At 48.8% G+C, this 19,040-nt stretch overlaps 1 protein-coding gene across 1 annotated transcript in view; it reads left to right on the plus strand.

Moving 5' to 3' along the window:
• Positions 1-19,040, plus strand: part of TMOD1 (tropomodulin 1) — an 83,629-nt gene that overhangs the window by 19,139 nt on the left and 45,450 nt on the right. The window contains exon 2 of the mRNA XM_080820546.1: positions 815-980. Within this exon, the coding sequence (XP_080676672.1) occupies positions 861-980 (120 nt within the window). The 5' untranslated portion in view covers positions 815-860. The remainder of the gene's footprint in view (positions 1-814; positions 981-19,040) is intronic.

Here is a 19,040-nt window from a genome sequence, read left to right on the forward strand (position 1 = left end):
GGCCATGGATGTGAGCTGAGTGGAGAGTGCGGACCCAGCGCGAGGGCTGGAGGGAGCTTTGCTTAGTGACGGGACACAGAGCCTTCACGGAGGAGGTGATGTGTGAGCCGGACTTGTCCCATGACCAGACACATTGAGCCAACAGGGAGGACAGAGGGCTTAGGGCAGATCAGGGTACATATGGTGGTTTTAGAACTTCCCGGAAGCATGATTCGTGTGAGTCACTCAACCTCCCTAAGCTCCATGTCCTCATCCATAAAATGAGGGTGACAACAAATACCTCCCCCAGAGGTTAAATTAGAAAATCCTCGTGATGTGCTTAACCCAGGGCTTGGATATGGTGGTAGACATTGGCCATTATCGCCGGCTGCTTTTTTCGAGGCTTGATTGAGATGTTGTAGGGGAAGGACCTGTAGGAAGCAGGTGTTCAACTGACACCCCTCCGCCTATAAAATCAGCTTTGGCAGACCTTCCACCATTCATGTTTTCCCTCAGGGCAGGGGGTGAAAGGTGGAGGGCGTTTGTACAGAAAAACATCAGAACTACTTAAAGAATAAAATAGTTTTCAAGCATTCACAAGACATTTACAGTTCCCTGTTTCCTTGGAATTAATGGCCATGCCAATATAATCAATTATAATTTAGTCGGCCACATGCCATCAGGACTCTCACCTTGCACAGAGAATTAATCCAACTTAGAGTGTTCTTGACCATTCACAGAGTGTGCCCAGCCACCACGTGCCCGCCAAGCATTGATTTGCTCTGAGAGAGAAAATCCAAGAAGGGTCTTTCTAAGATTTGTCTCTTTCCGGTAGGTCATAGATCACAGAAAGTCAGAAGACAGGCACAGATTCTCTTACCATGTCGTACAGACGAGAGCTAGAGAAATACCGGGACCTGGATGAAGATGAAATCCTCGGAGCCCTCACGGAGGAAGAGCTCAGGACCCTGGAAAATGAGCTGGATGAGCTGGACCCTGACGTGAGTAGGCACGAAAGGGGACCATGTCATGACAGATGCGGGGACACAACCATTACCACCTGGGGGAGGGACAGGGGCAGACTTCCCATAGCTACCTCTTCCTGTTTTCTTCTGGGGCAATGACCCTGGAATAACACTGCCCTTTGCAGGGCTGTGTGTGTGTGTGTGTGTGTGTGTGTGTGTGTGTGTGTTGTGTTTGTCAGGGTTGTCTAGAACAACAGAATCAGTGGAATGTGTATATTCACAAAGGGAAGAGATGTATTGTAAGGAATTAGCTCACATGATTATGGAGGCTGACAAGTCCCAAGACCTGCAGGCAGCAAGCCGGAAATCCAGGAGGGCCGGCCATATGGGTCCAGCCTGGGTCCAAGGGCCTGAAGAGCCAGCAGAGCTGATGGTGTGGTTTCAGTCTGAAGGCCAGCGGGCGCAAGTCCCAGGCAAAGCCGGTGTTTGAGTTTGAGTCTGCAGGCAGGAGGAAAACCAGTTACCCCACTCAAGGCAGTTTTGAGGGTCAGGAGGGTCCAGATTTTTGTTCTATTCAGAACTTCAACTGATTGGATGGGTGCTCCCCCCACCCCCGACATTAGGGAAGGCCATCTGCTTTATTCGGGTTCAAAGGTTAACCTCATCCAGAAATATCCTTACACGCATGCCCAGAAAAATGTTTAACCAAATGTCTGGGTACCCCGTTGCCCTGTCAAGTCGACACATAAAATTAACCATCACAAGTCTACTCTTTGCCCACTTTGCAGCCATACACATCTGAAATCTTACTTGTCTCATTATAAAGACACTAATAAGGTTGTAAGAGGAAGGGAGCGTCCAGAAGAGGACGTGAAGTCCTTAAGTGGTCCTGTCCCTGATATCCCATAATACTTAAGTGCTATGGTATGAAATTAACAATGCCTAAGTACTACGATATAAAATCAGTACAACTTATGTTACATGATAAGAGAGTAAGAGAGGGGAAAAAGCAAAGATACTTGCTTCACACACACACACACACACACGTTCAAAACAAAATGAGGAGGAAACCCTCGTGACAATTATAGTCCTTGTTTCTCTAACTGGTCACATGGTTGCTGCTGCGATAACTACCTTCTTCCACTCCCTGTTCTGTATTCCCTTTGCCTTCAGCGAGCCCCTCGTTGGTCATGATCCTTTGCCTGGTTGGATGACTCAAACCTTCATTCCTGATGGGTCTGGGCCCGTGGTAGCCTACTTGGATTGGGCTGTTGTCGTTTTCCACTGACTCTAGTCACGGCACATGGCGCTCGTAAGAGGCCCTGTCAGCAGTCTCTGGATGCAGGCAGACACTTCCGTACTTCCGTCGTGGGGCGGTGGCCCAATTCCACATCAGGCACCCCGGTCAGCAGAGAAACTCCTTCTGTGCCCATTGACTTGGTAGCATAAGGAGCCCCGAGGGGCCGGGCGGCAGTCTCAACGTCCAGTCCAATGGAATGAATGTTGTGTCTCCCGGCGGAAGCATTCCTCCCTTTGGGACTAAGACCTCCAGGCCGGAAGAACATAAGGTCACAGGGACAGGAAGCAAACATGCTGCCAGTGGGTCACTAGGGGTCACAGTGAGGAGGCCATCTTCCATTTCTACCCGTGATTCCTGGATCCATGAATCCTGACTAGTGGAGAAATAGCACAAGATACAGCACACAGATTCAGAGCAAGTAGAGTCTTCTTTTTTTTTTTTTTTTTTTTTTTTTTTTAAAGATTTTATTTATTTATTTGACAGATAGAGAGATCACAAGTAGGCAGAGAGGCAGGCAGAGAGAGAAGGGGAAGCAGGCTCCCCGCTGAGCAGAGAGCCCGATGCGGGGCTCGATCCCAGGACCCTGAGATCATGACCTGAGCCGAAGGCAGCGGCTTAATCCACTGAGCCACCCAGGCGCCCCGCAAGTAGAGTCTTCTGGAGAACCAGCCCCGCAAGGTGCTGCTCCCTTCCTGGAACTGCAGCACGTCGGCAAAAGCCACTTCCATCGTTCTCTCCAGCTAGCTGCTGCAGGGCATGGGGACCCTGAGTTGTAGAAGGAATTAACTGAAGAATGAAGTATTGCAAGTGTCCCTTTCCCTTGTGGGACACAATTTTATCATTGCATTTCACAGTTGGCACACCTAAGAAGCGTGTTTCATGCTCAGAATTGGCCTCTGCCATCAGGATCACAGGCTCAAGGGGCAGGAGGCTCCCCAGTCTGGTGTATGGTTTGGCCAGCCACAAAGGAGCTGTGAGCAGGGCCGAGACAGGGATTCCCAGGTGGCCTGTTAGACAGGGGCCTTCCTCCTCTATCTATACCCAGCTCCCCAGGTCCATGCTCAGTCCAGAGAAAGTACATAATGAATATTACTGAAAACTGAATTTTCCATTTTGTATATTTTTAGTTAAAAATGGAGGATTTCACACCTTTCTTTGAAAACCTGTCATCATTCAGTTGTGATTTGACAGTGACCCATGAAGAAAAGAACACCACTCCACCACTGCACTAACCTTCAAGTGATCGCAGCCAGAGCAGAGGGAGAAAGGCAGGACTAGAGGTTAGCTGTCCCAGCGCCAACCCCGGCCCTGTCTCTTACTCTCCATGTGACCTTGGGCCAGTCGCTGTCCTTCCCTAGGCCTCGGTGTCCCCCATCCATGAGATGATGGAGTTGGATGGTCCCTTCAGGGCTTAGCTGCCATGAGCTTTTAACCTGGCCTTACCTCCAGGTTCAAATAAAGGTCTTCTTTCTAGAAAACCCAGATACCCAGTCTAGGGGCCTTGGGTCCTAGGCCCCATAGAATGACAAAGGCCTCTTGCTCTTCCTGACATCCGCCTGCCCAGCCATGAGGAGATGGACCCTCTGATGACGCCACTCCAGGGCTTTGGAAGGCCGTGTTGGTGCGAGAACACTGGATCTCCTCCTCCCTCCCCTGCACTCCTGCTGCCCTGAAGCCTGGGCTTCGGGAACAACTAGCGCTATAGGCAAGGAATAACCAGGCTTCCAGCTTTATTGCTGTGAGATGATTCTGTTCTAATTCAATCCCAGACCACCATCTCGTAGAATTACACAAACGAGCAGCTTTAAAAAGTGAGAACCAAAGGGGATGCAGCGACGTTTGTCAGCTCAGTAAACATGGCATAGTGACCTGCCGGGTGCCAGGCCCTGTGCGGGCCACCACAGGAGAGCCTGGCGGGGACCCTGCCCTCCCGTGTCAGTCCGCTCAGGCTGGGGGAGCGCAAGCGTGATAACCAGCGTCCTCAGCGGGCATAGACGGGGAGCTCAGGGAGACGACTGATTCTTCCTGGTGGAAGGCTTCACAGAGCAGGTGATTGGGGCCCTGGGCCCTGGGGTTTTTCTGAGTCAAGAATAAAAACAAAGAATTCTAGGCCCAATGGAGGCCACGTGCAAAGCTCGCATACAACAGGCAACTGGGGACAGTGGTAATTAGAATCTCAGTGTGGTTTCTGTGGGGGTTAGATGACCTTGGAAGGAGGTTTTGGTTGGTAGGTGGTGGGGAGGGGGGAGGGGGTGCAACTGGAGAGTTTAGACTTTTCTCCGTAGGCCCGAGGAATCTTTGAGGGGCAGTGACTTGGTGGACTTGCTGGTTTGAGGAGCTTTGAGGACAGATGGACCAAAGGAGGTGCCAGTGAGGTGGGTGGGAGGTGAAGGCCTGGCTGGTTGGTGGGAGAGTTCCTTTCCGAAGCGAAGGAAGGGCCCCGCCCCTCCCCACAAGCTTCCCACCATATTGCAGACTTTCTGTCCCCAATGCAATGAAGAGCCAGGCCGTCTTGCTCCAGGTGGGGTTGGGGTGAGATGAGGCTGTGTCTGCAAGTCACATGGATGGTGTCAAAGGTCCAAGCCAAGCATCAGACCTGAAGGGGACAGAGGGAGGTAGAAGAGCCTTCTCAGGACGGGGGTGTAGCCCTTACCTAAGGTGTCTCAGACCCCCAGCTGCAAGCTCTGTTTCAGCTCTAACCTGGCAAAGGGCTCCCCTGGTAAATCAAGGTCTCTGGCCTCGGTAGCAAATTCCCCCTCACATAGCCAGCACCCCCACCCTCCTCCCAGAAGATCAACAGGAATGTGGGTGCCCTGGAGGGACAGAAAACCTGGGGCCCAGAAGCTAACTTACCCCGGTCATAGGACCAGGGTGTGGAGGCTCGGATTCCAGACAGGCTCCAAGGGCTCTCTCAGCTTCCACTCCAAAAGGAGGAAAATAAATGTGCTTTCAGCTTTGGAGAAGGGTTGAGCAGTCAAGAGACCCGTGATTCTCATACCATTGTGGTTTCAAAATGGACATTTTCAAAGACCCCTTTCTCTCTAAGTTCAAGAACAAGGAAAGAGAAGTCAGAGAGAAGATAGGAGATAACAGGGACCAGTGGGGTTTTTTTGTTCCTGCCACACAATTGGCCCCTTCACGGAGATGTCTCCGTTACCTGATTTGCAAGTCAGTGTGTGAGTTTCGAAAAGATCTAGTGGGCTCCCTACTTTCTGAGAGCACAAACATTCCAGCTCTGTTTCACCTGCCCTTGGCCCGTGTTCTGAGGTCAGCACAGGGAGAGGCCAAAGGTATGCAGACCAGGAGAGGTCTGGTGCCAGCCATCCAGGAGGAGCACAGGGACCAGGAGAGCCCATGCCCCCAACTTTCAGAGCAGGAACTGACCAAGAGAGGGGAAGCAGTTTGCTCTAGGTCACAGGTCCCAATGGAAGGAGATCAGACCCCAGGTCCTCTGCCCTATCTGGGACACTCTATACGGCTTCTACTTCCCTTTCTGTTTAATAGGGGCATACACAGCCTTCTTATGCCCAGGCACTGTTCTAAGCACCTTGAAAATCTTCATTCATTCCACCATCATCATAATCCTGTGATGCAAGCGCTGTTATCAGCCCCATTTTGCAGACGAGAAAACTGAGAGGTGAAGTAAATTGTCCAGGGTCCCACCCTAGGCAGTGAGGAGCCACGACACGGTTCTGAGAGCCACTCTAAAGCCCCACGGGGGTCTCAGAAAGAGAGTTTGAGCCACAGATGTGCTCTGGTTTTGTAGGGGCGAGTGCTGGATGCAAAATCACCCTCCTTTCCTCCCGGAAGCAACCTGAAAGGCACAAGTCCGTGTTCGGTCCTGGCTCCTCTCCCAACTCAGGCGTGTGTCTTCCCTCTTTGGAGCTGGGTTTCCCTCTCTCTGAAAAAGGGGAGCAGTCAGCCTGGATGCCTCTACACCCCCTCCAGCTCTAAGCAGCTATGGTTTGACAAGCAGCACCCGGCAGTCTGATTACCTGAATTCAGCTGACACTTCAGGGGGTTAGGGTTTCAGTGATGCAACTGTTAAGCCCCGGGGTCACGTGACGGAGTAGCGTACTCTGAGTTGGAAAGCGGCTTTGTTTGCAGCAGAGGATTCCAAGCTTGTGCACTTAAAAAAAAAAGAGAGAGAGAGAGAGGGAGGGAAAGAAAGCAAGCAAGGGGGGAAAAAAAGTCCCTGAAACTTTCTATCTCTCACTCTGTGGCCTGGAAAAACTCGAGCTTATCATGAGATTGTTGCCCTTGGACTCCCACGGGAGAGGAATGCTCCGTGTGCTAAAAGTATCCACTGTTGACTGATTCCCCAAGAGGATCTGCCCTTTCTCGTCTCTCTGGAGTTAAGTGGATGCCGCCGTGACACCGAGCCAACTCCTTGGTTCAGATCGCCTTTGCGCCAGGCAGTGGGGGGAAAGGAACAACATAGAGAAACATAGAGAAACCGGTCACAGTGACTTGTGCCGGGCGCCATGTGCTAGTTCTTAGGGGATCGGTAGGTAGTTAACGTTTACTGGTTGCACCGTGGGCAGTTTGTGTGGATGATCTCATTTAATCCTCCGACAGGTTTGGTCATGGGACCCATTTTAAAGATGGGGAAACTGAGGCTTGGAGAGAGCGCGTAACCCGCCCAGGCTGTAACACAGTTGGTGCTGGGATTCCAGCCTCCAGTCCTGTCCTGAGAACCTGTGCTGTTAATCACCGCCTCCTGGGAGCACCTGTGGGCTGGGGCCTGCCAGGACCTGGGATGGCGAATGACCAGCAAGTTGTTCTTTCCCGACACAATTTCCTTTGAAGTTGTTAGGTGAATTTCACCATCCATGCTAATCTTCTAAAAAAGAAAGAAAAATACCATCAGGATCAAGAATTTCCTTATAAATATCACTTGATAATGAAGCTTTGGGGAAAAGGAAGAATTTTTCTAAAGTGTCTCAGTAAAAGGATTAAAATATTAGCAGGAGGGAAGATGGTAGAGATAATCCCAACCTTATAAAGAAATCGGATTCTGTGGGTTGGTCTTGAAGTCAGCGATTGGGAGGCTATGGCCCGTTATAGCCACAGAAACAACAGTGGGAAGGAACAGTCTCTCTGCAGGGCCCAAAGTAATTATCGTAGCTCTTTTCTCTGTGGAGGGCTTCTTACAGGCCAGCACTGTGCTAAGTCTTGTACGGGCATCACCTCAACAAGGACCACTACGAGGATCCTATGAGATCGGTCCTTAAAGGTTGTAGTCCATACATCCTTAAAAAAAACAAGAAATGGACGACCATGATCATGCAGCTGGTAGGTGGGAGGCGAGGCTCAGGCAGACCTGTTTCTCCTCGTCCATAATGCATCAAGAGTTCTGAGAACAAGGGGCCATAAACAACAGGAAGAAACAATGGAGGAGAAAACCTAGAACTGTAGACTCCCAGCGCTGAAAGGACACCTAAAAACCTTCGAACCCTCCCTCCCCCACCCGCTGCATATATGTACATAATGCAAGTAAAGAAACTCTCATTTATGGGGTCCCTCCTGGACACACGTAGTTCACTCGGTGCTTTTATGCGTTTCACTGAATCCTCATACCAACCCTATGACATCAGAAGTAGTATTGACATTGTAATGATGAAAAATCAAAATAACAGCAATCCCCTCCCCCTGGAGCCCAGAGAGGGCAATGTTCTTATTCAGGGTCACACAGCAGGTCAGTCACAGACCCAGGAAGAGAACGGGGGACTTCCTGTCACACAACTTTGCTTCCCATCAGACCCCACAAAATCCTAAAATCCTCCCTGCTACCCAGATGGTACCCTGTGAGCCAGAAGACGCTCTTGGCCAGGCAGGAAGCAGCCAAGTTTGGTCCACAGGGCTATGGTCCTCTCTTGTAACACAAACCAGCAGAATTGTAAGCCCAGGACAGAAGTAAACAGTTGAAATGGAAAGAAATAAATCTCTGCTCTAAAAATAGGCACACATCCTTAGAAACACTGCCGGCCATGTACAGAGCCAAGGATGGGCCTGGCTGGGTGAGGGTGAGTGAGGCCAGGTGTCAGTGTGTCCCCACCCTAACCTCTGTCTTCTGGCCCCATGACCACCTCCCTGCAAGCTCTCCAGCCTCCCCAGAAGCCCTACTTTCTCCTCCGACCCTCTCCTCCCTGCCTCTTTGCTGGGGGATCCTCTTAGTCTTGGAGCCATTCACCCTATAGTTCAAAAAGTCTCCCATTTTTCAAGGCCCAACCTCCCTGCCTGTCCCCCTCTAACTCACAGCACTGCACCTGCCCCACACTGAGGACACTGAGCAATTTCCGTTTTGATTTTGACATTTTCAATGGGAAACATTCAAAACACATAGAGTACAGACAATACTATGTTCCCTTCATCTAGATGTAACAAAAGTAAAAATTTTACCTTATTTTATTCAGACCACCCTTAAAAAGAAAAAAAATCACATAGATAAGGTTTTTTTTTAAAGATTTTATTTATTTGAGAGAGAGAGCGGCAGTGGCGGGGGGGGGGGGGAGGTGAAGGACAGAGGATGAGAGAGAATTTCAAGCAGACTCCATGCAGAGCCTGGAGCCCGATGTGGGGCTCAATCTTAAAATCCTGATATCGTGACCCGTGCCGAAACCAAGAGTTGGACACCCAATGGACTGTGCCACTCAGGCACTCCTGTAGATAAAGTTTAAACCCGTCTCCCCACCCCTAGCCTCTTCCCCATCTCTCCCCCTCTACTGGACACTTTCCACTTGAGAGGCAGCAAACCAAGCACCCACATCAAGAAGGTAATAATAAGCGAAGGAAGGAAGGTGCGCCAGTTTCTCGAGAAATGTGGCCATCCTGGTTCATCTTTCACTTTTCCACTCTTAAAAGAGATGTGGACATAAGAAAGTTTTTGCTGGCAACTTAACCTCCCAGGAAGAACAGTAACAACACAGTCAATGTTGAATGGTACATGATTCTAGACCTCTGTGTCAGCGACGGTAGGGAGTGGCGGGGACTGAGGCAAACAGCAGAGTTTGTATTTGACTAAAAGGTACTTGCTGTTCAGCCCCGCCCGTTGTTGCCAAGGTGGACGGAAGGCCCTATGGGGCCTTTATTGCCAGATCATTTAATTTTTCGAGAGATACTGGAATCTGAATTTTTTCAGCAGCAGGGGTAGGGGGGAGAGGGAGGGAGAGAACCTTACGCAGGCTCCCCACCCAGTGCAGAGCTAATGCAGGGCTCAATCTCACGATCCTGCGATCATGACCTGAGCCGAAATCAAGAGTCAGATGCTTAACCGACTGAGCCAGCCAGGAGCCCCTGGACATGTGAAGTTTTATATGTAAGGTCCCTCTTTTAAAATGTTGATGCCACATTTAAATGCACAGCCAAACCAACCCAAGTTTAGGCATTCGATTTGGACTGTAGGTCTCCTAGTTTGCAACTTAGCTCTGTTCTGAATAACAGGTTTTTGTGTTTGTTTACATACACACACGCACACAAATAGAAGGATGGTTAGATGTATGAAAAGCACCTAGCCCAATGCCTGACGCACAGTAACAGCTTAATAAATGTTTGTTGAACCTGAATATACCCTTTGCCCACTAGAATCTAGGCCTCTTGAATTTGGAGCCACACTGTACCACCAAATACAGCACAGCCAGGGATAGTTGTGTAAGTTGTGTATTGCAGGAGACATTGTCCACATAAACCGGAGAGCAAAAAATGTCATTGAAGTTGTGCAGTACACAACTTGCCCAATCAGATGTCAATATCCCGAATGTCCCCATCACTCAGTGTCTGTTCAGTTGAACGGAAATGAATAATTACGCCCTATGATGATGTAACTAACAGGCAGTAAGCTGCATCTGTATGGAGTTCACACCTTTATTCTGAGGCTTGATGCTAAAAAGGCTTTTGAACTTCATTTGAGAGAAGGAGAATCCGAAGTCAGAGAACACCAAGTGCGTGGTCTGTGGCTTCACAGCCCTGGGATGAGAACCTAGGCTGTCAGTCAGGATGCAGTTGGTGACAAGTATAAGAGACTGAAAATAATGTGACATGAGCAGCAGTTTATTCATCCCTCAAGTTTGAGCCCAGAAGTGGGCCTTTTAGGGCCAGTATGGAGCTCAGCTCCCCACACTTCCCAGACTCCCAGATTCCATCCAGCTCATCTCCGGCCAGCCCTGGGGTACAGTCCTCACCCTCGTGGTCCAGGGTGGTAGCCGTCATAGCTGCACACGAGACATTAGACAAGAGGAAAAGGGGAGAAAAAGGAAAGGAAAAAAACATATGTAACCAACCTTTAAGGAAGGTTACTAGAACTCTCCACTGGACCCTTCTTATTGACCACGGCTCCATGACATCACTCACCCTACCTGCAAGGGAGCCTGGGAAAACTAGTCTTTAGTCTCAGAGGCCTTGGGCTCAGCTCTAAGAGTAGAGTGCTGTTAGTGCCAACGAAGGGGAGGTATGATATCGGGGACTGTCTGGAGGTGTCACTGTGAGTTTGCCAGCTTGACGGCCTGAGGTCCCACTCTGCCAAAAGGTTCAAGGCAGAGCTGGAGGAAATGAACCACATTCAGGCCCTTAAAGAAAACATCACATGAGGCCAGCCTGCATTTCCCAAAACTCCCATCCGTGAACTGGCCGCATCCTGGACACCCCCACCCTGGCACCTTTCATATGTCCCCTCCCCCAACTCTGCTTGGGCAGCAGTCAGGTGGCCTTGACCGCAGGTGTGATGCTGACCTGGAGAGTGTCCACGTAATACCAGCCTTCCCCAGTGGGAGCAGCAGGGCCATGTGGGTGAGGACTATTCCGTACATGTTCTTAGTGCCCAGTGCTTGGGGCCGGGGAGGCAGAGAAGACAAAGATACATCCCACTGGGTCTCCCTGGAGAGAGAGACATAGATGTGCTCCAAGACAGAATAAGGTAACATTATATAAGCATGGGCAGGATGCCTAGAGGAGTTTGGATAGAGAATTCCCAGATCGATGTGGGGAGCCCTGCAAGAGCCAAACAGGGTGCCCAGGCGAAGGACTTTAAAAGACAAATGCAGGGGAGGAGGCGGGAGGGAATGCCAGGCAGAGGGCACGGCCTGTGCATAGGAATGGCAACGGGAGAGCAGGGTGTGGCTGTGGAATGTGGAGCAGCCCGGAGAGGCTGGGACCTGGGGTCCTGGAAGACGGGAAGACTAGGAGGCTGGAGCAGGTTGGGGTCAAACTGAAAAGTTCTCTGTACCAGGCTGATGGATTTGGTTGTGACTCTGTAGGTTAGTAGAGGCCCTGAACATCTGTGAGTGGACTGGGGAGCAACACGGTGGGGCGCTGATGTTGGTGAGGTCCGGCTGGCTGACAGGAAGGGAAAGGAGTAAAGAGGGAGAGGTGCGAGCCAGGAGGCCAGCCTGGAGGCTGCTTTCATGCTCCTGGCTGGAGCCACGGCAGCTTGAACAAGGCTGGTATGCACGGGATGGGGACATTTCAGAACCTTGCAGCTTCAGACTCCCCCAGACAGGCCATGCCCCTCATTCTGCCACACCCCTGTCTGCAATGTGCTTTCTATGTCTGTAACACCCTCCCCTCGGTCCTTCTACCCTGGCTTTTTCCTGCCTGGAACACTGGAGCCCACGGAGCTTGGGAGCCACCTCCTCCAGGAAGCCAAGTACAATCACTCACACTCGGACGTGCGTCTCCCCTGCAGCTGTGAGCCCCATGGAGCAGGATCCCACATTCATTTTCTCAAGATGCCCAGAGCCCAGCACAGCAGTAGAACTTTCTTCTTGTATGTGAGGCAGAAAAAGAGGATCAGAGCATGGGGAAGGGACAGTTTGGCCCAGCTGGTGCTATGAACACCAGAATGAGATAAAGTGTGCTGTTATGACCGAGAGACCCCACCGCAGCTACTGGACTTGGGCCACAGAGTTACTTTTGGATGTCAGCTTTAATGCCCTAGAAGAGTTGGCTGGGGAAGATAGTGACTATTGGGTTTTGCTGGTCCTATAGCAAGGTCAGGGCAGTTGAGCCGAAGGCTTGGATCTTTCTAGAAAGAAAGAGGAAAAGGGGAGATGCCCCGAGTGTGTTGGAGTGGCACTATGATTGAAGAGGGAGGGGCACTTAGAAGTTTGGACCCCGCTTGTCCCCTCTGTGCCTGGGGCATGAGTGGTGTGGCCCCCTTCACTCCTGCTACACTCTCAGGGTAAGTCCCCCATGTGTGACAAGAGAGCTCTGTTGATGGGATGCCTGGGTGGCTCAGTTGTTTAGGTATCTATCTGCCTTTGGCTCGGGTCATGGTCTCAGGGTCCTGGGATCGAGCCCCGCATCTGGCTCCCTGCTAAGCAGGGAGCCTGCTTCTCCATCTCTCTCTGTGCTCTCTCTCTCTCTCTCTATCCCTCTCTCTCTCTAATAAACAAATAAAATAAGAAAGAAAGGAAGAAAGGAAGGAAAGAAGAAAGAAAGAAAGAAAAAGAAAGAAAGAAAGCAAACAAGCAAGCTAGTTGAAGCAAGCTAGTTGCTCTGTTGAAGCCCCACTGAGTGATTTCTAGTGGAACCTAGAAGCTGCTGGTCAGGAATGCAGACGCAGAGCCCTCCATATCATCCAGGCCCAGAGGGTCTAGAGGGCCTCATTTTAATCAAAAAAATCCTCAAGTGCAGTTTAAAAAATGATTTTTTTTATTTGCCAAATACCTTATAAAAGTTAATGGTGTGACTGACTGGCCTATAAAATGTTTGGCCTTCCTGATGTGGTGGGCAGGGGTGGGGCATCTAGGATAGGCTTAGGTCATTTAAAATGGGAGGGGGAGGAAAGTCAGTGGGCATTTGGGGCAGTTTAGCCTCCTGAATTTTACTCTTACCCCAGGACAGGAGCACCATGCTTCGGGGCCTCTGTTTCTCCATCTGTAAACCGAGACTGGTTTGATAAGGAGGTGAGCTCTGGCTTTCTAACACTTGGAGAGGAGGCCTGGTTCTCATATGGCACCACATCTGGTTTCCAGGGTCTATTCCTAGAGGAAGGCTGTCAGGTGGGATGGAACATTTTCTGTGGCTTGGAAGTCAAGAGTCCCAGGCTCTCAGTCCAGCGTATGACGTCAAGCCAGGCCCTTCCCTCCCTGATCCTCGGCTGCCGTAGAGACACTGTCCTCCGTGGCCCGTCCTCTGCTGGGGAGTTGTGTGGGGTTCAGTTACAGCACAGGAATCCAGGACTCCTGGAGCTCGGACCATGGTTGGGGGGGCACCTCTCATATTCCCTTGTCCTTAGACATACTTGCTTTATTTGAGAAAAGTGATAAAGTTGTTTATTTATTTGTTCACTGTGAAGAAGCAGAGGAGGGTACATTTCATGTATGATCAGACATCGGCCTGGAAATGGTCGCACTGATCCTTAGGCATGCGAATTATAGACAGTGTCGTCTGTATATAAACTCAGACTTTCTGGCTCTTTCTGTACCATTTCCAACTGGAAATGGTCCACAGTCTTAGAGCTTTGCAGCCCCTTTAATACATTGTGTGTGTGTGTGTATGTGTTGCCCAAGTGTTGTGTGTGTGTGCATGTCTGAACAAGCCCACAGTGGTCCTAGCTGGGATGGCTTCTGACGTAGCCCTAACTATCTATAGCAATGATAACTGTGCAAATGCTTGATATTTGGCCTTACTGGCCCCTGTTGGCAGGATGTTAGTGTTCCTCACAGCCCTGTTAAGGATCTGTCAAACTTTCCATTGTCCCTTGGACAGCTGGACTCCAGAGCGCAGGTGTGAAAGTCAGATTAAGATGATGACCTGCCAAGATGCACATCCGAGTTTTAGTTTTCCAGCATTTAAAAGGAAGTCACCATTTAAAAACCCACAGGAAAAAAAAAAACCCACGAGTGGGGGGCCACAGGAAGAGCTCACCTAATTTTTTCCTCTATGATTATTTCTAAAGACCTATTAAAAATTTCATGGGTGTTCATAATTTTTAAAACCACTACATTGAAAACTCATGGATAGACCTCTTTCTTCCTCCAGTCCAGAGCCTGACATGGGCGAGACACTCTAGTAAATATTTGTAGAATAAATGAGTGAATACCTTGACTTTGTCTACACTGAGTTCTAGTCTGATAGGAATCTTAGATCAGATGTGGCAAAGCAGCAGCTCACAGACCCCCTCTGGCCTGCAGATGTGTTTTCCATGACCTGAAGGTTGCTTTTAAAATACTTGCACTTTGTATCAATATTTAAAAATCAAGTGCTTTCACATAAAGATGAGCAGATCTAATAGCACCACCCATATCCTCACATGGAGATAATTCTGGAACTGGATAGTGAGGCACTGGATAACCCAGTGTGCCCCAGTCCCCACCACTCCCAAGCATCTCCCATATAACATTGTAGCCTCAGATCAGAGAGCCGCCCTCGTCACAGGAGTGCATTTCCAAATGTAAGGAGGGATGTGAATATGAGCTCTGAGTCCTAGGGACCGAGCTCATCCTCCCAAAGCAAACCTCACCCCTCACCAACCTGTCTTTGGAGGGAAGACGTATGTGTGGCGTGTGCCTGTCAGAAACTGTCCCCCTCAATGTATCGCTGATGTGTGGCCTGGGGGAGCCAGACTGATGCTTCCCTTAGAACTAACCACAGAGAAGGACGTGCCCAGCAAATTCCCCTGCACACACTTGAAGATCAGGAGAATGAGACAGATTCCTTCAAGGTTAGAGGTTCTGATGACCACAGGCACCATGGAAGTAGACAACCTTTACCCGCAACAAAGAGGCTAGCAGTAGACTGTTGTTTGCTGGTCAATGGAGCCGACCCCCGTTTAGGATCTTGATTAACTGGAAAAGCGAAAACAATGCAGCGTTTTCCGTGCAGGCAGTAATGGACACTCTGCTCTCATCCTACTCCACTTCCTCCATTGACCTCCCCTCTCCCCAGTTGCTCCAAATTAGAGATCTCTTTGCGGGGTCCTGGCCCTGCCTGTTAGCACACTGCCTGGACACATGGGGTGTTTGTTAAATGACCAAGGAATACGGGAATGAAAGAGACATGTCCACTCGTACGTGTTCACCTGCTGCTCTCCTGGTCAGAACCACCAACGAAATGGTTGTGGGAGCTCTTTTCCTCACCAATGGGGTAGCCTGTATCAGAGACTCGGTTTTAGGTTCTAAGACTTCTGAGAGATCCAAGGCAGTATTTTCTCACCCTTTTAACTTCTCCATGACTAATTTACATAGTGAGGCTCACCACATCATCAGACAGGACACCATTTTAAATTTGGCCATCTCTGGCCAATCTCACCATCACTGCCAGCCACAGGCTCGCAAAGAGCCTTCTGTCCCAGGTGGTCCCTGATGGTTTAGCTCCTGCATTAGCCATTTTTATAATTTTCCCCTAGATAACATATGCCTCTTTTTTTTTTTTTAAGTAGCATAGAGCCCAGTGTGGGGATTGAACTCACGACTCTGAGATCAAGATCTGAGCTGAGATCGAGGGTTGGCTACTTAACTGACTGAGCCAGCCAGGCTCCCCAACATATGCCATTTTAAATAACAGCTTTATTTGAGATATAATTCACATACTGTGAAATTCACTCACTTAAAGCGTACAATGCAGTGGGTCTTGTTTTGTTGTTTTTTTTTTAGTATAGTCACAGAGTTGTAAAACCTCACACAATCAACATTAGAACATTTTCATTGCCTAATAGAGAAACCCTTATTTCTCTCCAGTCTCCCCAGCTCGAGGCAGCCACTCATCTACTTTCTGTCTCTACAGATCTGAAGCTTCATATAAATGGATTCCGATATTGTAGTCCTTCACCTGGCTACTTGCACTTAACATGATGTGTTCAAGATTTCACCTATGTTGTAGCGTGTATCACTGCTACGTTTCTTTTTTTTTTTTTAAGATTTTATTTATTTGACAGAGATCTCAAGTAGGCAGAGAGGCAGGCAGAGAGAGAGGAAGGGAAGCAGGCTCCCCACTGAGCAGAGAACCCGATGCGGGGCTCGATCCCAGGACCCTGAGATCATGACCTGAGCCGAAGGCAGAGGCTTTAACCCACTGAGCCACCCAGGCGCCCCGACTGCTATGTTTCTTTTTATCCCCAACTAGCACTCTGTTGTATGGCTGAGCCATATTCAGTTTATGCATCCACCATTTGATGGACATTTGAGTTGTTTCAAGTTTTGGGCTACTCTGAAAATGCTACTGGGCTACTATTCCCACCAACACTTATGATTATCTGTCTTTTGTATTCTAACCACCCTGGCAGGTATGAAGTAGTGTCTCATTCTAGGTTTGACTTGCATTTCCTTGACGGCTAATGACGTTGAGCATCTTTTCATATGTGCATTGGCCGTTTTTATGTCCTCCTTGGGGAAACGTCTATTCAGATCATTTGCCCATCTTTAAACTGGGTTACTTGTCTTATATTTTGAGTTATAAGAGATCTTTATATATTCTGAATACTATACCCTTATCAGATAGATGATCTGCAAAAATTTTCTCTCAAATTGTGGGCTCCTTTGAAGCATAAACATTTTTATTTTCAATGAAGTCATTTTATCCAATTTTTTGTTGTTGCTTATTGTTTTAGTACCATATCCAAGAAACCATTGCCCAATCTAGGGTCACAGAGATTTATGCCTATTTTCTTCTAAAAGTTTTATAGTCTTAGCTCTTATATTTAGATCTTTGATCCACTCGAAGTTAATTTTTATGTATCATGTGAGATCATGTGCCATTTTTGAAAACAAGTTAAAATGATAAATAACCAGGAGTTTAAGAAATATGCAACAATCTTTGGTTTTAATTGAATATAATGTTATGTTTTATTAAGTATATCACTTAGTGGGAAAAAAACTTTAACCTCTAAAGAGGTTATAGTCTCAATATTTACTTTAAAAATCCAATAAACGAAGTTAGAAAGGGCCTTTGGTGTTTTTGTTTCTTAAAAAATCAACTGCTTTCAGTGAAGATTTAAATAAATGAAACCGTACTTTAACCTGATGCATAAGTAATATTTTTAAAGTACATTAAAAAGATCTTCATTCCCCTATTGTGATGATATGGGCTTCAATTTAGTAGTAGTTCTCAGTTAGGGGTGATTTTGGCCCCCATACCTGGAGGGCATCTGGCAATGTTTGGAGATATTTTTGGTTGTCAGAACCTGGAGATGAGGTGCGACCAGCATCCATTAGGTCAAGGACACAGATCCTGGCCAATAGTTGACAATGCCTAGAACAGCCCCCACCACAAGGAATCATCCAGCCCCAAATGTTAATTGTGCCAAGGTTAAGAATCCCTACTTTAACTAAAGCACTGGCCGCTATCAGATATATTCCAAAAGAGATGTGCGTTTGCAAGCCCTTTCCCCCTCAGTTCTAGCCTTGTGGGTTTCTCCCATCTCTGAGCTTTTAAGGGCCAGCACATGCCCCAGCACCTTATAGCAGCTGTCAAAACCCTTTACAGTGACGACAACCTATCAGGTCTTCCACTGTGGGGATCATTGGGAAAACACTTGCTTTCAGTGCTTTATATTTGCATGTCTTCATTTTTTGAATTTTGAGATCTATTTGGATAATACATCTCCATTTCAACATACATGATGGGTAATTGTCTCCTGTTAAAATGAAATCCATCTGACCAGAAGTAGCAATCTGTGAGTGCTGGGCAGTGGGCTAAGCACTCTTCCTGCGTTAGCTCAACAAGCCTGAGAGAGCTGATTATTCACATTTTATAGCCTTAGAAACTGAGGCCCGGTGAGACAAGGCGACCTGCGCAAGATTGTACAGCTGGAGTCAGCCCACGTCAGGCCAGGGTGTAAGCTTGTCTGGGTGTTCAACTATGAGCTGCAGGCATGTCACAGAGAATCTGGTTTGCTCCCAGTGGGTAATCACAGACGGAGGTTTGTGGGACAGTTAGGTGGTTCTCTCTCTCACTTGAGTCCCTGTGAGTGCCCCACCATGGGAGAGAAGGCATGGACACGCAGCTGGCCACAGCAAACCCCATCTCGCCCGGACCATGCCCACGGAAGTGTGCCTCCCCTGTGGGCCTCATCCATCCAGTGTGTCATGGTGGACAGTACCTGAGGACCGCTGCTTCAGGGAAACCGGGGTGTCTGTGGCATCATTTATCTTCTTGATGCTTACCCCCAAATCAGTCATGGCTTGATTTTCTACCTACTGGCTGTCCTTTTATAACGTGTTCCAACTCCCAAATGTCTTTGCCAACTCATGGTCCAGGTCCATTTGCACTCAGGGCTCCAAGGGGAGCAGCACCGCTGTAGTAAACGGTGGTAAACCTTCTTGTGAAAAGTCATACTAAAGTAAAACAGTGGTCTTGTCTTCCTGAGCTTTCGCTCTCAGTGGCCAGGCCCACAGCTGTCTTCATATACCTGATATCATCCCCATCCCCTCCCAGAGGGGGCTTTCCAAAGGATCCAGACTGTGTGGGAGTGGCCAAAGCTATGCATTTTGATGGTACAGAGATTGGAGGTGGGAGGGCCCTCTAGCTTAGCTGGTTTTGGGGGTGCTATAAGAATTGGGGTGAGATTCTGTTCCCCTCTGCCTTCCGGGTATCCTCCGCTACATCCCTGAGTGAAAGGGGGGTGGGGAGAGAGCAATGACTAGAAGTGAAGACTGCCCTCCTCCCCCGCATCTGAAGAAGGACCCTGGCTTTTGTTCTAGATCTATCCCCGAAACTCCTTGGGCAAATCTTTCCTTGCTCTGGGCCTCAGTTTCCTCTTGGAGGGCAGCTGTGTGCACTAGAAAATCTCTAAGCATCCTTGCAACCGCAGACTTCTTTGAATCTCTAAGGCACAGGGAAGGCTGAGGTGAGGGAAGCCT

This window comes from Martes martes (genome assembly GCF_963455335.1).
Source record: "Martes martes genome assembly, chromosome: 12".
NCBI classification, from domain to species: domain Eukaryota; kingdom Metazoa; phylum Chordata; class Mammalia; order Carnivora; family Mustelidae; genus Martes; species Martes martes.